Source organism: Sebastes umbrosus, chromosome 17 (genome assembly GCF_015220745.1).
Source record: "Sebastes umbrosus isolate fSebUmb1 chromosome 17, fSebUmb1.pri, whole genome shotgun sequence".
NCBI classification, from domain to species: domain Eukaryota; kingdom Metazoa; phylum Chordata; class Actinopteri; order Perciformes; family Sebastidae; genus Sebastes; species Sebastes umbrosus.
In genome coordinates this window covers 13534193-13558890 of record NC_051285.1, presented here as the reverse complement: position 1 = coordinate 13558890, position 24698 = coordinate 13534193, and the positions used below count along the sequence as shown (strand labels likewise).

The 24698-nt window shown below is 40.9% G+C and overlaps 2 protein-coding genes across 3 annotated transcripts in view; both read right to left on the bottom strand.

Annotated features, from left to right (window-relative positions):
- Positions 1 to 98: 98 nt before the first annotated feature.
- kl (klotho) lies at positions 99 to 11323 on the bottom strand. Its single transcript, XM_037748293.1, has 13 exons — positions 10516 to 11323; positions 9332 to 9762; positions 9163 to 9242; positions 8873 to 9035; positions 8607 to 8712; positions 6798 to 6947; positions 5876 to 6111; positions 4822 to 5017; positions 4436 to 4614; positions 4007 to 4114; positions 3549 to 3654; positions 2353 to 2479; positions 99 to 994 (listed from the first exon to the last, which is right to left on the bottom strand). Exons 1-13 carry the CDS (start codon positions 11278 to 11280, stop codon positions 660 to 662), a joined length of 2982 nt encoding a protein of 993 aa, XP_037604221.1. The 5' UTR covers positions 11281 to 11323; the 3' UTR covers positions 99 to 659.
- Positions 11324 to 17281: 5958 nt separating this feature from the next.
- The window catches only part of pds5b (PDS5 cohesin associated factor B), a 39870-nt gene continuing 32453 nt past the window's right edge, over positions 17282 to 24698 (bottom strand). The window contains exons 26-35 of one of the 2 annotated variants that reach the window (XM_037748835.1): positions 24461 to 24575; positions 24033 to 24165; positions 23795 to 23914; positions 22651 to 22713; positions 22390 to 22535; positions 21113 to 21185; positions 19581 to 20023; positions 19368 to 19451; positions 18230 to 18338; positions 17282 to 18120 (exon numbers count right to left, since the gene is read on the bottom strand). In XM_037748835.1, the coding sequence (XP_037604763.1) occupies positions 18088 to 18120; positions 18230 to 18338; positions 19368 to 19451; positions 19581 to 20023; positions 21113 to 21185; positions 22390 to 22535; positions 22651 to 22713; positions 23795 to 23914; positions 24033 to 24165; positions 24461 to 24575 (1319 nt within the window). In that variant the 3' untranslated portion in view covers positions 17282 to 18087. The remainder of the gene's footprint in view (positions 18121 to 18229; positions 18339 to 19367; positions 19452 to 19580; positions 20024 to 21112; positions 21186 to 22389; positions 22536 to 22650; positions 22714 to 23794; positions 23915 to 24032; positions 24166 to 24460; positions 24576 to 24698) is intronic. The other variant, XM_037748836.1, reaches the window with a different exon arrangement.

The following is a 24698-nucleotide window of genomic DNA, read 5'->3' as shown; positions in this document are numbered from 1 at the left end:
GGAGTGAACGAGGGGGATTTATGCAACAAAAATTCCCAGCCTGAATCGAACCAGGGGTGATGCAAGTATCTAATACACCAAAAAAAAAATGTAGTTTTTTTTTTTAACCTTATTTAAGCAAATTTATTGTCGAGTTGAGCACTAAGAACAGATAAACAAATACTCATTATAGTCACAAAACTGCACAAACGACATTACAAAAATGTAAAATAGTCTTTTGAGATGTTCCGTCAGCCCATAAAGGCCGGTACTAACATCCGATTTAATCTTTAAAACGTACTATCCAGAGGTTTTCTCCTTTGGATTCTATGGGGAAATTATCTGGTGGAGTGCAAGAGGTCTCAAAAAATGGAAACCCCTAATGGGTGACTTTCTGAACAGCGTTAACTCACAAACAAAAGGCCATTCTGTAATATACACCGTCATCTGGAACTGATAATGTGCAGCTTTTATCAGCTGTAAAAAGGGTGCCTTACATAACATTTAATAACAGTTGTAACACCTAAAACGTGAAGATGATTGGACCACTTTCGTTGAAAAAAAGTACTATAATTTAGGGTTGTAAAGTATCGAGACTGAACTCTACGCTGCTGAACAATAAGCTCAGTTTTTTCTCTCTCGAGTCATTCATAAAAAGAAACACACTTCAGTCGGAATCATCAGTAACACTCCTTGTGTCTCTTGGCTGTGTAGTAGATAATGAGGCCCAGGGTGATCAGCACCCCTGAACCTACGAGAGTGAGGAAACCCACCACAGGCCTCTTGACCAGCACGTGGCAGCCGAGGCAGGGCTGAGGCACGATGGGACACTGTTGGGGCGCGGCTCCCTGAATGGGGAAGCCGTTGTGCTGGATGATGTTGCGATAGTTGGAGAGAGAGGCCTTGATGATGACCTCTTCGTGAACGTGGCCGTACAAGCCGAAGCCCGGGTCCCTTTGGTCGCTCAGGGCGTAGGCGAAATAACCCTTCAGGTTGACACCGTCCAGAGTGTACGCTGAGGAGGAAACAACAGGTTGAGGAGTTCCTTGTATCACAAGTGCATTACAACTGTGTTATATTGTCATTCATTAAAGGTGCTATTGATTAGAAGTGGGAACCAACGTCAGATATCTTCCACAGAGATAAACAAAACATTCATTTGGACCTGCCAACATTTTTCAAATAATTAATTCACAATCATAATTTTTTCAGGAAAAGCTATACTTTTATTCACCACCTCTCTAAAGGCTCTGTGGATGTTTTTATTGTTTTTATACTGCTTATAAATGTTAAATATGGGGGGTTGAAATAAAGTGTTAGCAAAAAATATATGTAGAGCATAAAGCTTCTGTTGGTAGATGAAAGGTTCAGTGTGTAGGATTTGGCGACATCTAGTGGTGTGGTTGCAGATACCCCTTTGCTCACTCCAAACCCGTGGTAACGCCATTCACCTCGCTCAGAGGCCATCCTTACCATAATAACACTACTTTAGGAGCAAAATTAGTCAGACGGCGGCTGGCTGAAAACAAAGTTATTAATATTAAATTCCATTTCTGCAAATAAATCCCCCCGAAATGTTTCACACTGTTCCTTTAAACATAGCAGCAATTGTTTTTGCAGCTTTGGAAAGTAAACCATGGTAATTACAAGCACTCTAATAATGTAATTTTGTTTATTGTAAACCCAATTTAAGTCGCTATTTTAAAAGTATTTCCTTTGATTTTTGATTTTTTTTTAATTTGCATGATTTTCAGATATTGCTGTTTATAGAAAATGCCTCATAATTATGATACAAAAGTCATACTGTTGATTTAAAGTTTCAAAGATCAAATCAAATGTTTCATAAAGCATTCAACATAAAAAGTAGAAATATGTCATGGTTGCTGTGAAGAAACCTACGTAAGTCTAAAATGACTTACGTAGGTTTCTAGACCATAAACATATCACTCTACACAAACTGTTTTCTGTGGGTGGTTGCCCCCTCGTGGTGACAGAGCACATTTACAACTTACAATAACATGACACTGTGTGCACATTAGAGCATGACACTGCAAGGTTTCAAAGTTCCAGCCGAGGTCTTCACCGAGTGTGACCCAATAAACTTTACAAGGACGGGTAGTAACCTTGACTCCACAATTCAAGTTGAAGCGTGTGTTGATATTTTGTGTGTCCGCTGACTATTCAGAGGTCAGTGACCTAAATACCTGTCTAATAATTAAGCTCTACAGAGGCCAGTGAGGGGAAAACGTCAATCACCTCTAAAGGATTGATCACTCTGTACACAAACGCAGTGATGACAATATCCAGCCCCCAAAGTGCGTTGCATTAATCTAATAAAAATCTCAACAGCAAGATGTGTGTTTGTAGTCTCACCTTTCAGCACCTCATTGATGTAGTTGTACAGGTAGTAGACTCTTAGGCTGTCTTTGAAGCGGGCTGGGTCTTCCTGCACCCCATTAGCCATCACATATACCGGTACATCACAGTAGTGCTCCCTCACCTTACACAGCAGAAGAGCAACGTCAGTTTTCAAATTTATCACATTGAAATATCAACTTTTCATCCAGTTGGCGTGAAAACACTTCCAAGTAGCATTTGAAGAGTCTAAACTGCTGAATCATGGGTGCAAAAAGCAAGGCACTGAGCCCAGACCTGCTCATGCTAATAGTGTTTTTATGGCATCGAGCCAAAATATTGTCACTTATGGTTTTGCAGTGAAATTTTAAAGATGACCTCCAGAAACGTTTGACATTTAAGAATACTTTTATCTAATCTTTCCATAAAAAATACAACCTGGTTAAAAATTGTTAAAGGGGACCTATTATGCTTTTCACTTTCCTTTAGTGTGTTATATAGTTTTAGTGCATGTAAAAGGTCTGCAAAGTAAAAAAAAAAAAAAAGTCCACACTAAAGGGAGTTACTCTCCCCCACAGAAACACTGCTCCTGAACTGCCTGAAACGCCTCGCTTTAAGTCCCACCTTTTCTTCTGTAACGTGGTGATGTCACCAAGTAACACATTGCCATAGCGGCTAGTTTGGCACGCCCTCAAACAAAGCTGGTTAGAGCGGAGCTGGAGCAGAGTCTGAAGCGTTTTGTTTGGCTGACCAATCTCAACAGTCGGTCAGCTGAACAATCAGGGCAGACTGGGATTTTTAAGGGGAGGGTCTTAAAGAGACAGGCACTAAATCGGAGCATTTCGGACAGAGGATGATTACAGGTATATTCAGACAGACAGTGTGAGAAAAATAATGTGTTTTTTTTAACATTAAAGCATGTAAACATGTTCTAGTAGAAACCTAAAATACAAGTATGAACCTGGAAATGAGCATGATATGTCCCCTTTAAAGTATATGTGGTGATGATGTTATAGTAGCAGGGTAAATCTACATGCGTTTGCCCCTTTTGTCTTGGATCAAACCCCACCTGAGCCGTCTGTCTCCTACATCTCCCCTTTACTATGTCCCTGTCAACCTGCCTACTACTGGTTTTAGTATATAAAACGAAGGCTCAATTAGCTCAACATCCAACTTTTTAACTTCTTTCCAAGACCAGACGAGATCAGTCTCACCCAGTTGAGGGCTTTTCTCAGGCCCCAAGGCACAACAGGCCTCGGGGACATGATCCATGTGGTGTCTATCATGTGCTGGACCTCTAGCATTGCTGTGTAGGTGTACCTGCAGACATGGAGATGATACAGAAGCTGTGTGTCATAAAAAAAACAAAAAAATTCTCATTATGGTATCAACATATTTGTCTTCAACTAAAATTATAAAACTATAGACTTTTTCAAACTTGACAACATAAGAAATCTAAACGGTCCTCTTTGTATTTCCTGTTGCAATGTTTGTTAATGCAGTAGCTGACAGGAAGTAAACTTGGACCAAAGCTGTTGCCTGGTGTCCAGTGGTGTAGTGGTTAAAAAGCACATCATGTAACGGCATACCCCTCTCTCCCGCCTTGTTTCCTGTTCATATGTCTTGTGTCACAATCAAAATAAAGGCAAAAAAAAAAAATATTTTATCTTACGAGTCTTCCTTGGCATGTGTTACCAACTTGGTACTGAAGTGACTAATGGCAAAGAAGTCATATGTCCCTTTAACCAGCTGTCTATCCTCCTCATTGAACACTGGCAGGCTGTGGGAACACACAAAGAAAAGATGACATTTTATATAGGAGATGTATTTCAGAAATACAAGTTAGTAGTTTTGCCCCATTAACTATTGTGTATACTTAACATTTTCGTTATTAGTGATATACTGGTACTACAACATCATGATCAATGATACTGATATCCCACCATATTACACCTTTGAATAGTCCAAGTATAAATCCAACCAGAAATACATAAACACGTTGAATTACGGAGGCTAGATGATCTGTTGTCATAGTGACTCTAAACTGAAATCCTGTAGCTAGCAAAGCGACTGTATTGAAGTATGAATGAAGTATTTGTACTCAAGTGAGTTGAGCTGACGCAGCCAGCTCCTCATTCCCAGAGGATAGTCCCCACTGCCAAAGATTGGCTCTGCAAACCAACCGACGCGGAAGTCTAAAACCCTTTTAGCCGGTTCCACGTCTTCACGGCTGAATGAAAACGCCGGTTCCACCCAGTCCATGTGCAGAGCCAGAGACACCTGAGAAAACAACACAAAACATGTTAGTGACGTTTTCACTTACATCAGAAAGAGTCAACATGGGTAAACAAACAAAAAAACAAACCCTACACACAAATTTCAACAGCAAATCCATTAAAATGTTGCAAAAGGCAAACATGCTTATAATAAAACAACATACCGGTATGATAAAAGTATTTTAATAAATAAATAAATTCCTCTACTGACTTTTCCTCCCTGTGCGTGTCTGAACTCGCGGTCGTAAGCGCGCCAGGCCATAGCGTGCGCCCGCAGCATCTGATGACCCTCCTGGTAGCTCACCATCTCGTCGTTGGGCTCATTCAGGGTGATCCACATCTTCACGTGGGCACCTAGCTCTCTGTAACAAAGTCTGGCAAAGTCTGCGAACGCCTTTGGAATCTTCCTGAGAAAAAAAAAACAAATCAAAGATTACTTTTATATATCAGGCAAATCATGGTAGTTTTTATATATAAAGTCATCATAATCTATCAAAAACATGTTGCATGTTAATACTGACTTAACTCAACAGTGCAATAATATAGAAATATTCTTATTTAATTCATATTTATATTGTAATTGCATTTATATTTAACACATTTAATAGATCCCACATCTCAGCATTTTGTATTTACTTATTTGCACTGTGGTTATATGTTATATTGTATGTCTTTAATGCACATATTTCTTATGTCCTCATTTCTTATTCTTATTTTTATCATTTACTTATATTTCTCTACATATATTGTGTTATATATTGTAGCATTATGTACATAATTTACATGTTACTTACACCTTTATTTCTATTTTCTTACATTTCTTTATATTTATATAAGAGCAACTGTAACGTCCCAATTTCCCCCCCGGGATCAATAAAGTATTTCTGATTCTGATAAAGATGAAGATGCCAATACATCAGATCGTTCCATTATCAAAGACATTTCAAATATTGTAATCACTAGGTTTAGTAATATCTCTTTATTACAGGAAAAGGAAGGATGATACCATGGCAGCAAGTGATAGCGGCTTCACGTTGATGGCAACAAGGACAGATTGTTCCTGGGAACATCATCACATGTTTGCTTTTACATCAGACCAGTCTATAAATCAACGGAAATTGTAATAAACCATACCCGATTGAGATGTTTATTGTGTTTGGAACAGATTTCCAAACTCTAACAGACATGAAGCTTGCTCTACATTCATGTAAATAATCTAAAATTTGAATTCAAATGAGAAACTGGAGTAAAAAAATGCTTCAAACCTGTTCAGCCACTTGTTGGCGGTATCCAGCGGGGCCGGCAGGCTGCTGCGCTGGCGTGTGTGGTGCCACAGAGTGACCACGGGCGTGACGTTGGCCTGCAGCAGCTGACGGGTGAAGCAGCGGTAGTAGCCCAGCAGGGTGGTGTTGGGATGAGCCACGTCACCTGTGGGCACCACTGCTGACCAGTTGAGGGAGAAGTGGAAGTGGTTTACCCCCACCTGCCGGATTTCATCCACCTGAAGATAGGGAGAAGGATAGACGTGTCACAACTAGGACTCTCACAATAACAGATTTTTAGCACGATCATTGTGGCAAAAAGAATTAAGTCAAATTCATCTTTAACTTTGTTTATTGTGCCTTTTGCCTCTTGGGAAGTGGAGAGAGAGTCTGTAACCATAACTGTACTTATAAAATGATTTAAGAGGCGCTGGATTATGTACATGATATTTCCATATGTGTATTATTAACATTATATCAACATTTCATTTTTAAATATCACGGATATCGTCAGTACTGGTATATCGCGATGTCCCTAGTCACAATTACTAGTACAATTACTACTACTTAATGTGACGTTTCTGTTCTGTTTTACAAATATGTACCCCAAGTGACAAAAATATTACTTTTAACAAATGTATAATTATAAGGGAATACTGAGTAAATCAATGTGCTGCAAAGTGTTTTTTTATTCTATTTATTTATTTTTGCATTTTGGAGTTACTTCGGAGCTGCAAAACGGACATGATCCCTCACTGGCTTCCCACACATGAACACTGCCAAATGTGTCCATACTGTGGCTGTTACGTTATGTTGCCTGTGAAAAATATACTTTTCAGTGCAACATTGTTATCCTCCTCTACCTCTTTTTTTGAGTGTATGAAGCTATTGAAAAGATAAATGTTTGACTGGTGGGAGGATCTACCTGCTGACGGATGGTGGCGTAATCAGCACAGTGAGCGGTTCGGCGTACAGGTGGCGCGCTGAAGCCCTCCAGCCTCAACAGCTCTCCGTTGTTGGAGATGTTCCACAAGTAAACACTGGGGTCTGCAAACTGGCTGGGCGTGGTCTCCACCTGTGACACACACAAGACACACACAAAGTGTAAACATGCACTCACTCGCCCTCTCACCCTGCGTTTACCTGATACACACAAATGCAAATAAAAGCCAAATACGGCAAATCGATAATATCAGTTGGTCCTGTGCTGTTGAGCTCAGCTGGCAGACGGAGTGAGGTTATGTGGTTTATGATTAAGAGAGGATTCAATGTCGTGGCTGTTTCTGAGCTGGACTTTCACCACGAAAACTGCAAGTTCAAAATAATGTGATGAACATGATGTAACTTAGACCAGAGATTCTCACTCTTTTTTCAGCCAATAACCCCTTTAGATAGAGAATATACCAGGGACCCTCTCATTTACCCTCTCACGTAGACTATTTTTTTACACTTCTATAGTCTTAGTTATGTGAAAGAACAATTTAAGAGAAAGGTATTAGAATCTGCAAATGTGTTTAATACATGTCTAACCTCTTTCTAAGAGTTATAGATCAAGGGCTGTCCCAAATACCATTTTTTGGGCTTCAAAGCCTCAGTGAGAAATATTCAAAGGTATTCGAAGCTTAGCCGCACGGCGCAGCAGGCCGATATGTTCCTCTGTTATCTGTCTCCATCTCCCCTGTTTCAGTGCCCGCTGCTGCACTACTGCACACACGCACCTCTACACACAATAAACAGCGATATCTGTCTGAGAACAACTAATAATAATTAATCTTGAATATGAATAATGTTGTGGGATTATTCTTTATTTTATGGGCTTTTTGGGGGATTTATACTTCATTATTACATACTTATAAATATAAAATAATTTTTTTTTTTTAAATGAGGCATTCGAATACTGATTTGGAGGTTGATTACCATAGCAACAGTCAAGGCTTCGAAGCATTCGTGTCAGCCCTTTTAGATTAGGATGTAATCTATGAACTATTATACCGTATATTTAAAAATTTTAATATTATTTGTTGGATGATTAAAGCCTTTTGTTAAAAAAAATATGAATTATATCATGATAATTTAAGGGCTGCACGGTGGTGCACTGGTTAGCACTGTCGTCTCACAACCAGAGGGTCGTAGGTCATAGGGCCCTTCTGTGAGGAGTTTCCATGTTCTCCCCGTGTTAGCGTGGCTTTTCTTTGGGTTCTCTGGCTTCCTCCCACAGTCCAAAGACATGCAGGTTAATTGTTGACTCTAAATGATGAATGAATCTGAAAACTTTTCACGGACCTCCAAGGGGTCCCCAAACCCCGCTTTGGGAATCACTGACTTAGACGAGTAGAGGAGCAGCTACCAATTTCCTTTCTCACAAACACTAAATCAGAGAATAATAATAATAGAACTTTAAAATGGGCCTTTTGCTATTTGCAGAGTTAACAAAACGTCACACTTGACTAAATATTAGTGAGGTTTACACTGAATCGCTCAACCAGAGTTAATATATTGTTAATGTTTTCTCAAGTTCCTCTATTTCTGAGGAAGTATTCGTGTTATGTTTCATTCATTATCAGACCTCTGCCCCCTTGGCAATTCCCCATATCCTTCCACAACACACTCATACATTACGCACACTCCTTCCTCTCAATTCAATTTAATTTGGCAGAACCAGGCTCTGGGTGGGCGGCAATCTGTCTCAACCATCCTCAACACACACTCACACACACACAACAAACACATATACCTGTATGGAGTTGGCAGAAACCCCCCAGGCGAAATCACAAGGGAAGCTTCCTTGTGCTGGTCTGTTCTCTGGGAGTTCTGGGAAACCGTTCCTCTGGATGACGTTCCTTTAAGAATAATGAATAATCATCACTTTGGGAGGAGCTGTGCGGAGAGTGAAAACTATCTCTGGAGTTGTACATCTGTGCACAGTTTTGTATAAAAATAAAGCCTTTAACAGAAATCTTGTTATCGGACATAATCGACAGATATCATGACAACATGTACCTGTAAAAGGTGGCAGATGTCTTTGGCTCCCTCTTCATGTCAGGAGTGTTGAAGTCAACGTAGTAAAGTCCCCGTCGTATCCCATATTCCCTGTGCCACTCGAAGCCGTCTATCAGAGACCACGCCGTGTATCCAATCACATTCACCCCATCTATGATGATTGCTGTGTGGCAAACACACACAGATGGACAGCACCAGATTAAAATACGTCTTAACATGAGATTTCATGTAAAATGGTCCATGCTCACTGTTGTGGTGAATGTATGACATCAGACTGTGTCATTACTCACATTTCAGTGCCTCTGCGATGAACCTCTTGAGGTAGTACATGTGTTTTGGGTCTTCTGTTTTGGTAGTGCCGAGGACATACCTGTGTTGAGAAGTAGTAAATTACAAGATGTTCCACAACACAGCAAACACCAGAACAACACGCAAGAACATCACGACATCCAAACCTACCAACCACTCTGCACCACAAAGATGGGCGGCCTGTCGTATTCGGCGTTGACCCAGTAGAGCAGCATCCTCAGGTCCAGATCCTCCTGCTGCCCAAACTTGAGGCTGTCGTTGATGAGCTGGAAGCTCAGGGCCGCTCCGTGAGAGAGGGCGAAGAAGTCGGCCGTCCCCCTCACCTGCTCCCTCTCCTCCGGGGTGAAGGAGGGCAGCCGAGAGCCCAGCCTCGCCCTCATGCAGGGAGGGTAGTCCCCGTCTGTGAACAGAGGCCGGGCGAACCAGCCCAGGACGTGGTCCAGGGAGCACTGACACTCTCGAAGGCTTTCCAGGCGAGTGCGGCTGGGCTTGATCCAGTGAGAGGCCAGCGCCATGGATAGCTTGCCCTGCTGACGGGGTCGGTAGTGGCGGTCGTAGAGATGCCAAGCAGCTGCATGAGCCTGGAGGGGAAACAGACGGACAGGAATGGGAAGAAGAAGAGGAGGTTGGAGAAGATGGAGAGGATGGTAGGTATGAAATAATGATGGGAAGAGAAGGTGAGGGGGACAAAATGAAGATAATCCATCAGTCAAACTTTATTTCAGTCAGATCAGTGCAGTTAAAAGTGCTTTACACTTGGCTGACTAACTAATAAGACAAAGATAAACAGTCAAACACAGGGAGACTTCTGCACAGCAAAATACAAATATAAAGATACAAATTAAAAAGATTGATAAAATATAATTAGAAGAAAGGGAGTTAAAAATTCAAAAAGTGAAATAAGATAAACAAACAAAATAAAGTAGCAGTGGTGGATCTGTATTCAAGTATACTTTCTTTTTTTTAGATACTTTACTAGAGTATTTATATTTGATTTGTGTGCCTTATGGCGTTGTATGTGGATTTATTTATTATTATCATTATTAATTTATACTTTTTTTGGCATGTTTGCTTGTCTGTTTTTTCTTTGTCTTGTTTTGCTTTTGTTTCCTGGTATTGTTTGTCTTGATGAATGATATCCACTTCACAGAAGTCTCTATTACTGGTGTGCACATGCTTCCTATAATAAAAAATATTTCAAAGAGAAATAGTATTTCCATTTTATGCATCTTTTCTTTTTTTTTTACACCAATTCAGAGAGAACTTATTGCACATTTTACTCATTTACTTGACAACTTAAAGCTGCTAGATAACTAAAACCAAAAAAAACTCACCTTAAGGAGATTATGTCCAACCCTAAACGGCAGATCAGGGTCGTTCTTGATCCCGGGTGCGACCACTCCGGTGCCGTACCCGTGACGCGCCACCACAAACGGGTTATCGATGGTGATCCAATACTTCACATCATCTCCGAAGGTCTGGAAGCAGAAATCCGCGTAGTCCTTGAAGATCTCCACCAGCTCCGGGTTGCTCCATCCTCCGAGGCTCTGCTGCAGCTGGTCCGGCAGATCCCAGTGGTACAGCGTGACCACCGGCTGCACACGGATCTCCTTCAGCCTCTTGATGAGCGTCCGGTAGTAGTTGGTGCCCATCTCGTTGTGACTCCCTCGGGTGCCATTTGGGAAGATCCTGGACCAGGACAGGGAGAACCTGTAGTGGCTGACTCCGAGCTGCCTGATAGCTCTTATGTCTGCGTGGATGTTGTGATAGCTGTCGCTGCCCACGTCCCCGGTGGCCATCCGGTTCCCACCGCGCGTAAAAGTGTCCCAAATGGAGAGCCCCTTTCCGTCCTTCTCAAACGCGCCCTCCACCTGGTACGCGGCTGTGCCCACGGCCCAGGTGAAGTCTTTTGGGAAGGTGTCGTAGAGGAAAGCCTGATCTCCTGGATAAGGCAGCTTACTGAAACGACCCCACGTTTTCAAACCGGCGTTGGGTTTTGCAGCCGCAGAGCTGAAGAAGAGAAAGGTCAAAAGGGTGATCAGATCAGCCATGGTGTCTGTCAGTATACTGGCCTCTGATGTCCAGTCTCTAATCGTCATTTAAACCATGCTTCCAGTGACTATACAGCAGAGCCAGCCAGCTGTGAACCTCTCCAAATCTATCAATTATTAGCCAAAGCACCTGACGCACGAAGGTCTCCAAGCACAACACTGGTGTTAACAGACCCAGATGATCAAGCACTTGCAAAGCAGGGACACATTACTGCAACTAAATACATAAATAAATAAGGAATGTTCATTTGAAATCAATTAACACATGTTTATGTATATACTGTATGTCGCCAATGTTTGTTTGTTTATTTAGATCCCCATCAGCTTTTGCATAGCAGCAGCTATTCTTCCTGGGGTCAACATAGTTTACATGGTGACAATACAAAAATACACATTAACACTACTCATCATACACTAACATAACACATTGTAATTCAAGTCAACTGTAAATAAAACAATAACAACTGACACAGTTTAAATGCCAAAAACACAAAGAAAATAGAAAGGCTCCGACTGAATCTATCATGATCTAACAGATAAATATCATCATTTAACATGGAATGGAAAGCCCATAATACCCTTACACACCAAAGAATACTTATTAATTACTAAAGTTTATTTTTAAGTAATGCTCTTTTAGTGTTTTTTTTAAAACCATATATAGTATTTTGTTGTGTAATATGATTTGGGAGTGAATTCCATTCTTGCATTGCTCTGTATATTGCTGTACTTTGACCTGATTTGGTTTTGGATCTTGGTAAAGTAAAACAACCTGCAGCAGCATGCCTTGTGGAATAATTGTGTGTATCTGTACTAAAGGATAGTTTTTTGTAAAAAATAAATGGAGTCTTTGTTGTTATGACATTCTTAATAAAAACCATCAATGAATACAGCAGTCTGTTTTTAACAGTCTGCCAATGTCTCCCTGATTTGTGTGCCTTAGGGCGTTGTCTGTGGGGTATTTATTTATTCATGTTTTTTTGTTGTTTTTATTTTCCTTTCACTACTTATGTTTTTTGTATTTGCTTGTCTCCATTTTTGTTTGCCCTTAGTTCCTAGTATTGTCTGTTTTTGTTGATATATATAAAAAATGAGGCATGATACACACCCCACAGAAGTCTGTATCACTGACATGCACATGCTTCTTAATAAACATATTTGAAACATTTTTAAATCAATTCTTTACCCTCTGTTTTAGTAAGGCCTGAGTTTTGCTTTTTCTTCAAAAATTCATTGCATTTCTTCCTGAATTTGATAATAATACCCCATGATCCAGAGGACAGAACAGGAGCAGGTGCAAAAGCCTTAATATGATGTCAGTATAACAGCACCATTATCATACATCCTGAGATGGCAGATCATCTTATAACTTAATTTAAATGTCTCATGTCGAGATCAACAAAAAAAACCCCATCTGCATCAAGTTCAGTCAGCAGTGGGTGCAGGCTGAGGGTGATGGGGGAGAGGAGGAGGTGAGGTGGGTGAGGAGAAGATATGCAAACAGCAGAGTCAGTGTACCCTGCTGCACCATGGCCACATTACTTCCTTATCTTCCTGCTTTCAGCTCGGTTGCTTGGAAACTCAGGCCTCTTACTGCTGGCCATCTTGGTCCATGTAGCACCTGCATAAATAAGTGAAGAGGTGTTAGACTGTTGGATGGACTGTGACTGTGACTGTGTGTGTGTGTGTGTGTGTGTGTGTGTGTGTGTGTGTGTGTGTGTGTGTGTGTGTTGCAAGAAAGGAATAAACATTTTCTGGAGAGGTAAAGCTTTGAGATATTAAGCCTTTAGTATTTTACATCTATTCTGTTTTATAAATTAAGTTAAAGTAAATTAACAATAATCAAAGACAACAACAAATTGTGTGGAGGTTAAAGGGGACATATGCTCATTTTTCCTGGTTCATACTTGTATTTTAGGTTTCTACTAGAACATGTTTACATGCTTTAATGTTCAAAAAACACATTCTTTTTCTCATACGGTCTGTCTGAATATACCTGTATTCACCCTCTGTCTGAAACGCTCCGTTTTAGCACCTGTCTCTTTAAGGGCCCGTACACATGCCGCGTCTAAAAACGCGTGGAAAAAGCCAGCCGTGCCGCTTTTTTTCTTTCCAATGTGCTTAGGCGGGTGCGCTCCTGTCGTAACTATGCAACCAAAACCTGTGCGCTACGATAATGATGATAAAGTTGCGGTAATTTGGCAGGAAGAAACTAAACACAATCAAAACAAAGATAAATGGATTTCCAGCACCGTAAATTCCTCACAGTAACCTTACACTCGATTTCTCTTTGTCAAGTTGGCTGACCTTTCAATGTTGCGACATCGGACGGAAAGGGTGAAACAAGTAAAACAGTTAGAGGGACAGATCTTAATGTTGTGGGAAGCCCTGAACTAAAATGATTAATTTCTCTATCTCCCATATATTTACTATAGACTGATATTTACGGAAGAAAGAAAAGATATCTGTATCTGTAAAGATATCTATCTGGCTGTGATTGGTTGTTCCTCGTCACGACATGTGGTGCGCGCTACAGCGTTCCAAAAGTTTAACTATTTTTATCTCGGGGTGCAGCCGTCAAGTCGTTTCCGTGTTTGAGCGAGCCTGCCACGCGTATACATTGACAACAATGGATTTGAGCGCGCAAAAGATGCGGCTTGTGTACAGCCCCTAAGTCCCCCTCCCTCACCTGGGGCTTTAAGTTTTGTCACAGTTCTGATATTCTATAAACCAAACGACTAATCAAAATGATTAATTGATAACGAGAACAATCATTCGTTGCAGCCTTGAAATTGTAAATATGACTTAAATAAATCCTGCAGTAAATTAACTGCTTCATTATTCATAAAGATAAAACAGATAATCAACAAAAGTTATATAAATAAATACATATTTTATTTAATTATATTCATATTATCTAATTATTTTATATTGTTTTATTTAGTCTTTTGTAAATGTGCCTTAAACACACAGTATGTGCTCTGTGTCTATCCTGTGTGGGTGGCGGGACCACAGGCATGTAAGTAGGTGCTGGGAATCTGGTGTGTGAATTTATTTTATTAATTTATTTGTTATTATCATTACTATTTATTTACGTTTATTCATAAATAAAATAGTTTTAATAGTTTTAAATAGTTTGTTTTTCAATTTACAGTTACTATCCGTTATATGTACATATTTTATTTGTTGTGGTTCAGGTTGTTGTTGCCTTTTTTTCCTAAGGAAACAATAAAAAGAATGATTAAAATAAAAAAAAAATTATATTATAGAATATGTAAAACACTGGCGACCTGTGCAGGCTGATCATTTCACCCTGGCTGTCATCCAAATGCAATAAACATCCAAATGTAAACAACTGTGAAAATCAATCCCAGCCATATAATCATGAGGCTCACCTGGCAGCCGAGCAGCAGGTGATTATGGCCGGTCATGGATCATCATAACCAGGGGCACAACGTAGTGTGTGTATGTGTGTGGGTGTTTTTCCACCGAGCTGAGCTGCACTGGAAAGGTCACATCTCAAGTGTACATGCATATAAGCAATGTAATGCACTGCTAGTCTCCATATATAACACAGGAAGAACACCGTCTAGTGATGCTTAGCAGCCTGAGAGAACAAACTGTTTGTGATGGGACGGCCTGTGTGGTTAAATCAGAGCATAACTTTGGCCTTGAAGATGTGGAAAGGAAGTGGAGAGGGTCTGAAATGGTATTTGGATGCTGAAAAAGAGAACTTGTGCCGTTAATTTGTTGCTTTGCGGAAGCGTCTGTACAGTTCTTTAGAAATCTGAACTTTAAGTTGGGTAAAACAATTCTTAAGACAACAGAAGTGTAATTATTCAGTTTCCATCCACATCAAACATGTGGTGTGTGCTGCGTTATGTAAAGCAATACCTTATACAAGCACGAATTCATTCCTTCTGGTGGACTCCAAAATCTTTAGAAGCCGTTATTGCAATTTCTTCCGTCTGTTTTGGCCTGAAAATAGAAAAAAACAATGCATCAAATGAATTGTTCTTGTTCTGTGACATTCATGAGCAGTTTTTTGGAGAAATCAATGGATTAGTGAATCATTTTTGTACTTTTCCAGTCATTTCACTCACTATGTCTATTTTAACACATAAGCTGTGTCCCAGATCCATACCGCAAAACTAATTCTAAGCAGGTTTTGACTGCGTAGTATGCATACTAAAATAAAGGCTGTGCTGTTGATGCTGTACACTATTTTCCAACAATTCAATGCACAAAGGAAATGCAGAAGCTGTACAGCTGGGAAACAAACAATACTAATTGTGGATGGTGGCGGAACAGCTCGAGAAACCTCGGAGAACATTTTCACTTTCTCTTTATGAAGTCTAACTGACAGTGGCATTTTATTCTTTGATACTAATACTGTATGGAATTAGTAGTATGTGGTTCTGGGACACAGAGACTTATCTGTCACAAGACTGGTGTCATTAAAAGAGGACATATCATGAACTCACTTTTGTCAGTGCATGTTCACATACTTTTGGGTCTCTGGAGTGCCTACCAACCCACAAACTGTGAAATAACAACCCAGTCAGTTTTGTTGTGGGCTGTCTAGATCAGAAAAAATGATTCAACAAGCTATTCAGATTTGGCTCCCCTTCCTATGTCACATGCAGGCTCATTAGAATATATCACCCACAGCTTGAGAACTACCTTTGCAAAGGTGCACCATATTTTTCTCACAAGCAAATCGGAGCAGATTGGACATTTTCAGGAGGGGGTCTTAAAGAGACAGAGAACCATGGTTCTCTGCTGGAAAACGCTGGATTGCGCCCTCCGAGTGGGGAGTGAGTCTTTGCCCCAAGGCGAGGGAGTTTAAGTATCTCAGGGTCTTTTTCATGAGTGAGGGTAAAATGGAGCGGGAGATGGACAGGAGGTTCGGTGCAGGCAATATACCGGACCATTGTGGTGAAGAGGGAGCTGAGCCGGAAGGCAAAGCTCTCAATTTACAAGTCCATCTACGTTCCAACCCTCACCTATGGTCATGAGCTTTGGGTAGTGACCGAAAGAATGAGATCACAGACACAAGCAGCCGAAATGAGTTTTCTTCGTAGGGTGGTTGGGCTCAGCCTTAGAGATAGGGTGAGGAGCTCAGACGTCCAAAGGGAGCTCGGAGTAGAGCCGCTGCTCCTTCACGTCGAAAGGGGCCAGCTGAGGTGGTTCTGGCATCTGATCAGGATTGCCTCCTGGACGCCTCCGGGCATGTCTAACTGGTAAGAGGCCCCGGGGTAGATCCAGAACACGCTGGAGAGATTATTTATCTCGTCTGGCCTGGGAACGTGTCGGGGTCCCCGAGGAAGAGCAGGAAAACGTTGCTGGGGAGAGGGATGTCTGGAACGTCTGGTGCCCCGAGACCCGGCCCCAGATAAGCGGAAGGAAATAAATGGATGGATGATTGGATGGGCTTAAAGAGACAGGCTCAAAAATGGAGCATTTCAGACAGAGCGTGAATACAGTTATATTCAGACAAGACAGTATGAGAAAAATAATGTGTTTTTTGAACATTAAAGCATGTAAACATGTTTTAGTAGAAACCCAAAATACAAGTTTGAACCTGGAAATGAGCATATGTCCTCTTTAATTAACAGTTCCAGTTCGTATTTTTAGGAAAAACACCTTTCGACTGCACCAGTCACAGCTGCCAATTCCCTCCCTGCCATGTGGCGCCACAATGCATTTTAAAACAGTAGCGTATATTGCTGAAGTTTCTGATTAAACACCTCTGATCATAGGCCTTTTTCACAGCAGACATGTTGACTTTTCATAGTAGGAAAAGCACAATAATAACCTCAACAATGGTTACACTTACTCACCTGAGAACAGTTTCAAATGCATTGTATGTAGGAGAGGCTAACAATGCTCTACCTGAAACGCACTAGATTAACTTCAAGCTGGTTATTTGATCCTATCTGACACGTTCTTCTGGCTGACTTCCGCTACACTTGAAGGCATCACAGCTGATCACATCCTGCAGGAAAAGCAAACCGCATCAAAGAGAAATAAAGAGAAATGGAGCATGTCAGGTTTTATAGAGAATTATATTGATACAACGGAGGATCTGACTGGGTGGATGTGAAAGCCAAAGTTAATCAGCAGTGACAAAACACTACAAGCACAGCTGCTCAGGACTTCCATCTACCAGTAAGTACAAACCTAAAAATGAGACGCACACTACAATCTTTTTCCAGAGGCAACTCTACATTTGGACAGGTTTCTGACAATTTTTTTTTTTATTATTTTCCAATACATGGTAAAAAAGGTATTAATATACAGAGCTGTAAACAAAAACGTATGTTTTCTTTTAAAGTAAAATGACACAATTAACGTCACAAAAAAAAGATAATGGGTAATCTCTTTCAGTTTTTAAAAGTGTGACACAGGGAATGATTGATAAGCAATATTGCTTTATGGGAGCATTTTAATAATAATTATAATAATAATAATAATAATAATAATAATATTGGCAGGGCAAAAGGCTTCACAGCATCCCCCCAGTCAGTATCAAACACAACAAGAGAACATGAAACAGACATAAGAGACTATTTACAAGTGATCTTTTTTTTGTTTTTCTGTTAAAATTATTTCTACTTAATGTGGCGAACATCATCACAATGCGACACAATGCAACAACCCACAGCTGATGATACGGATGTACTGATGTAGTGTGCATGTGGTATATGCAAGTGTGTGAATCGGTGTAACAGTAGGAGCGTCGGCGTATGAAAAGTTTAAAAAGTTCAGTGTCCATATTTTCTTTTCTACGTCATTCCTCCCCGACTTGAGAGTAGACGCGCTGCTTCTGTTTGTCTTCCCTCATTTTTCAGCTCATCTTCTTCGCCCTGCTGGCTTCTTGCGACCCTACGGGAGAGAGGGGGAAAAAAACAAAGGATAGGAAGCTTATGAATTCCTCCACACTTCTTAAATTAGTCAGAATCCCCAGATATGATTCATGTAACATATTTAGTACCTTCGGTGTTGGCTCGTCCTCCTGCGGCTGCTCCTCCTCTTCTTCTTCTTCATCTTCTTCCTCAGAGTCCTCTTTAGCAGCAGCAGCTGCTTTCGATCGCCCAGCACGCCTGGACGCCACAGAGGGGATACACACTGAATCAGAATGCCTCAGCATGCAACAGGGAGTACATGAGTAAATGTAGAAACATAAAGTTGCAGCATGGCTCAACACAGAATGTCTCAGACTTTTCTTACTTAAAAGTATCTCAGAGTATCACCCCACAAGGTGCCAAATGTTGGCATGAAGATAAATCAGTAGCACCACACTGGTCAGTTAGGGTGCTTTCACATGTAACCGCTGTGGTTCGACTAAAACAAACTCTGGTCCTTTTTCCTGGTTAGTTCATTTGGGCTGGTGTGAAAGCTGTCAACTGAAGCCTGGTGTGGACAAAACGACCAAACCGAGACCGCTTCCAAACGAACTCTGGATAATAAATAAATAAAATTTACTTGACTCTGTTTGCGGTATGAAAGCGAACGAACCAACCACAGGATTTTATGACAGCACATGTGATTTCAACATGATTTCAAAAACTAAACTACCAATAAATCCATCTGCTGATCGTGAAATCTGTTCAGGAAGCGATCTTATTCCATGATTGAGTGCTAAAAAGCTGTTAAAACTGCTGTGCTTGTATTCGACTGTGTACTTTGTCAGTTCATTAACTCCATTAAAAAGTGTGTGACAGCGATCTCACAGTAATACTCCTCATGCAAATGCACTCCCCGATGTTCGGACTATGCGTTTGCACCAGTCATCTGGGAGCATGCAAAGGGGCTTTTGTACAGTCCTGTCTCTACCATTATTCATCATAACATGCAGTCGATTTGCAGTCTAATAATGCTTAGAATCAGTTATTAGAACCAGTCCATAGCACTGTATTGCTTTGCTCCAATAATTCCTGTCTGTTTTTTGATGCTGGTGGCCGACCGTCATCTAATATAGGTAATACACTGAGTATGTATAAGTACCTCATACAACCCCTTTTCAAAACAACCGACCTATCCCTTTAAAATTCACAACAACATTCAAAAGCACATGTGCGTTGCACTTTATACAGAAGCCTGGAAGATCACAAAGCTAGTGAGCATCTTACGCTGGTTTCTTGGCAGGTGGCTGAGCTGATTTGGGTGGACGTCCTCTCCTTTTCTGCGGTGTGGACTCTGCTGACTCCGTGCTGCTGAACGGAGAGAAAATGCGAACGACACCAGAGTTTGAGACAGAAATGAGTTCTCAGTGCCAACAGCAGATGTTATTAATGAAGCTGATCCAACTTCTCCGCCTGCGTTTACTGCATACTGTTTCTTACCCTTGTGATCGCCGCGGCGCCCTGGTTGGTCTGCCTCCCTTGGTCTTCAACTCTATATTTTCACTGCTCCCGTCATCCTCTTCTTCCTCTGCTTCTTCTGCTGCTGCTTCCTCCTCCACTTTCTCCTCTTCCTCCTCCTCTTCCTCCTCCTCTTCTTCTGGTGGAGGAGCAGCCTTCTTTCGCCCCCTCTTCCCCTTGGTAGGAGTATCCTGACTGGGAGTAGCGGCCTTTGGAGTAGCGGCCTTTGGAGGCCGGCCCCTGCGTCCTTTCTTCGGCGGGCTGTTCTGTTCATCCTCCGGCCGATTGTCCTCGTCCCACTGGTCCTCGGACTCAACCGCTGCAGGTGTGATGGCCGCCGCCTTCTTGCGTCCGCGCTTTGGTTTGCTGTCCTGGTCGTCAGTGGTGGTCATGCCACGTTTGCGACCACGGGGCTTTTCAATATCCTGTAAAAGACAGAACAAAGAGTTGACCAGGGCTGACGGGCTTCCTGCTGTGGTGAACCATGTTTTTTCATCAACTCTTCCATCAGCTTAAAATGTTATTCTTTTCTGAATTGCGATGTCTGTTGATGGTTTCCACAATTGTTTTGCTTCCTGTGAAGATAAAACACGCCATCTGCTTAAATTAACATGACAAACAAGTTGCAAAATACTTGTAAATACTGCTTCTTTCCTGTGAAACATTTGTATGCAACACTGATTTTTTCATTTACTTTTGACTTTTGGAGAAGATAGAAATGCTAAACAGCACTGATTCAGAACTAAACCAAAACAAAATGATGCATGCAGCAGGTCTGGAGGCTGTTATTGAATGAGAGTTTACACAAAGCGTACTTGCTAATCCTATCTTGACTTAAATCCAGCAGGTGTTTGCACAGCAGAATCAAAACACAGAGTCACAAGGGTTTATGACTGGAAACACTTCACTGGATCACAGCAACACGCCTTTCTACTTGTCCTAAGCTACTGTGTCATTTCTGATCATGTTTTTTGTTTTACTGTGTGTGCAGTCATACTATAAAAACAGATTGAGGAAATGTCAGTTATCGTTGTAATACTTAAGTCTCTCCAAATTTGCCATTAAGATCACATTGTATACAAAAAAATGACAGTCATAAGAAGGAAATAAAGCTTCAGTTCCTAGAAATAGGGTTGAGCAAATATGATAAAAACAACAATACCAAAGATCTTTCCAACTGGGATCAAGAGGATTATGGCTGGGAGATTCTGTCTGCATAAAATATCCCAATATTTTGGATCAAATAACTCAGTAATGTGATATCTTCGGGATGATTACTGGAGCTTTCAGAAGATATGTACACACAAGATGGTCCGACAAACTCTCCTTAGTAATGTGATGACCAAGCAGATGTTCATTTTCATGCTGATAAAACACACAAGTAACTTTGCATTATAAGACAAAGCAGCTGAAGAGCATGAAAAGACAACGTTGAAGCGCTGTTGCTGTATTATAATAACCAGTCTCACATCACAGAAGATATTTTATCAGCATATAAAAAGAGGTTTTAATACCTTGTCAGTGCTGTCTGCTCTCTTTAGGCTGATGTCCTCGTTTTCACTGTGATCCATCTCTGTGCTGTCAAGCCTGAAACATAGCAGTTATTAATTGTTACTATTTTATGTGCAAACAAAGAAATGCAGCTAAAGATGCAACAAGAGTGCCATCTTCATTCTGTGGTCCTGTGTAGTCTATGAGCATATATCAGCAAACATGTTGTTTTCTTTATTTTCCATTTGGTGAATAATTCGATCCACAGGGACGCTGGAAGTCAGTCAGAGTTGGGGGTGCTGAGAGAAAGTTAGTCTATATAATGAGGTCATACTAAATGCTGTGCAGCATTCATGTATTTGCTTTAATTTGAATGGCCAGGATCATTTGTATTTAATATTGACAACATTTTACATCAATTTTCAGGTTTCCCCCTGGGCAGCAGTTGGAGTATAAGACGGTTTTTGACTTAAAACTCTGCAATTTTACATCATTTTGGACCATTATTATAACTATAGATACCATCTGAACATTTAATTCTTGTTTGCCTCTGTCAATCAAAAGAGCATATTCAGAAAACTGAACATGATTTTATCAGTGCGTAACATTGTGCATTAGTAAACAACCAGTTCCACCCCGGCCTTTTAACAGAATATCTGGTAGATGATTCGCTCTCATTGGCGATATTATGTGCTGCTTTTGCAGGACGTGAAGATTGTATCGATAAATTACAGTACCCTCATTCATACCCGCCACCCCAGTGCCGCCCCGTGCGTCGGCTCGTGAGGATGCTCTCCACGTTGTTTTTACGCAGTGCAAAAACGCGCTGTACAAGCAGTCAAAACCCTGATTTTAGAAAAGCAAACTTGAGCATCAAAATACTGTACGTTGAAGCAGCCACAGCATGGAGTGATGACCCATAACCAGATTCCTATAGTTTATAATAATGCAGGACAGTGAGGCTACAGCCATTTCATACAGGAAACGAGCGAGGATCTATCGATGCGCATTCACCCCGCGGGGGTTCATATGAGACGGTATGAAACATATATTAATAATATATATATTTTTAATTTCCATTGCAGTTAAACAGTAAGCCTAAAGAAAAAACAGGGGCTGCTGCAGCACCCTCAGAAGCGTCCCTGTTTCTATGAACGTCTGGAACTTGACTGGATTTAGTGTCTTACTCAATAAAGCAAGTTAAAGACTTGTTGACAGGGTCTGAACTTGGGTTTGCTGGTCCACACTGTGGCGTGATCGGTCTTTAGAGGAGTGTGTATGTGCATTACATGTCTTGTACCTGGTCTTGCTGCGTTGTGGGGAGCCCGGGTTGGACGACGAGTCGTCGTTGCTGGCAGTCTCCATACGAGAAGCTTTACTCTGGATCTGTTTCCCCGCCGACGCTAGCGGCTTGTTTACTGCACCCAAAACGTTCGCCGACTTGGGCTACAGGAAGAAGGGGCGAGAGATGACAAGAGTTGCATATGTGCTCCATCCAACAAAACCAAGAAATAAGACGCGAAAGCAAACATTATCATTTCAGAGGTTTGATCAAGTTTACCTTTCCTGGTGTGAAGAATGACTTCATCTCTGGTGGGAGGAAATTTTTTGTGTTGCTGAAATTCTGAAAGAGAGAAATCTTATATCAGAGAGCTTGTTTGTGTAGAGAGAACAATTATCCCGAAAAAACCCTGAAACACAAGCTGAGGATTATGAGAAGAAGTTTAGCTTCTGCCAAACAATCTAATTAGTCAAAATGTGTGCCAGCTATGTTGATCATTTCTGTGTTTACACAGATAACTGGGGCACAGGTTACTACCAGTTACCACAATCAGGAAAACACAAGTCATCTGTGTTTATCTTGTATGTGCGCTTTTCATAGGAGGTGCATATGCATTAGTACCTGTGACACTTAAAAGGACAAGTCAAGGAGAAGAAAATATTTTACACATCTCATCAGCAGCTCAGCTATTGCAGTTAATAGAGATGCACCGATGGATCAGCTGCCGATCGAAACCGGCCAGTTAGCAGCTGATCGGCCGTGACCGGTGACCGGACTCATATTTTTATATATACTATTTTTATTGCCGTTCACATTTACATACAGTACATGTGCCAAAATGAGTATTTGGTGAAGATAAATTATAACGCTATCAGGATGTTATCTAGTAAAATGTATTTTTTGCCGAGAAACTTGGATAAACCAGCTGTTTGAGGGAGATGTTTGCACAGCAATATAAAACAGATATTAGAGAGGGAATTATGACCAGTTTAACTTCCTCTAAGCAGTTTATAATACATCATTAGAACTACTAATGCCAAGATTTTTTTTTAATCAAAGCAAATATTTAAATAAAATTACAATAATTTATTTCCTAATCATTTGAATTGTGTGTTTTCATACAAATAACCACTATAGATGACAATAAAGTAAAAGTATAACATTTAGAATTATTGACGGTTTACACTGACTTTGGGGCAGTTGAAATTATTTTTCGGGACGGTGGTAAAAAAAAAATAAAAGACGTCAATTATAGCTCTTAGAAAGAAAATTGGAGTAGGCAGGTGAGGCTTTTTATCGGCCAAGAAAAATGGTAATCGGTGCATCTCTAGCTGTATATCAAAAAAGAAGAATGCAAAAGGAACTGCTTTGCTGGAAGTAAAATATCACATTTTCTGGACAATGCTTTGGGGTGAAGACCAACCTTGTCGGGTTTGGTGAAGTAGCATGAGGGCAGCACGGGGTCTTTAGGGGACTCGAGGCTGTAGGTGGTGCTCTTTGACATGATAATGTGCATGGCTACATCACACACTGTGTAGAGTTTCTGTACAGGGAAGAGACAAAAGTCTGGTCAGCAGGATGAGAGTTAGAGCAGTGAATGAATATGTACTGTCCATATATGATATATTCAGTGAACATGAACTTGCAGACGTAACGTGTACCTCGTTGGTTTTGGCATCTGTGGGGGCCTGGGCGTCTTTCGTCTGTTTGATATTTTCCACCATTTTCCTTATGAAGGCGTGGCTGTTGTTCTCATTCTTGGCCATGATGATCTCCAGGACGAACCACAGAGCCCTAATAAGCAGGGGAGGTTTGACATCAGCATACAGGACTTTGGATTCTCACCATAATATTGTAGCATTTTCCTTTTAAGTTCTTGAACATAGACCTTAAACTGCAGATGCAATTTATGAATAATATTCTCTGAGGGGCAACAAAGATATTACAGCCAACATAGCTGTCCCCCCCCCCAAAAATGTGACTCCATAACATAAACACCAGGTTGTAATATTCCATATTGATCTAAGAGTTTCATCTAATTTATAACATGTGTATTTCTATTCATCTGAGATATCAGCAACCTACTTACTCTTTAATTTCTTTGAGCTGCTCGATGTCCTGTACTTTGACGTAGTCTGGGTCATGTGCCAGCAGGTGGATGGTGTAGGGCACCACATACTCCGGCAGCAGAGAGAACAGCTTGTCTGTTGGCACACACAAGGTAAATATTACACCAACATTACCTCATCATAACAGGGCTAATGAGTACTGCCATGTGCACTGAGGTGCACTGTAAGGAACGCAAAACATGTTATTAATTTCTTTCT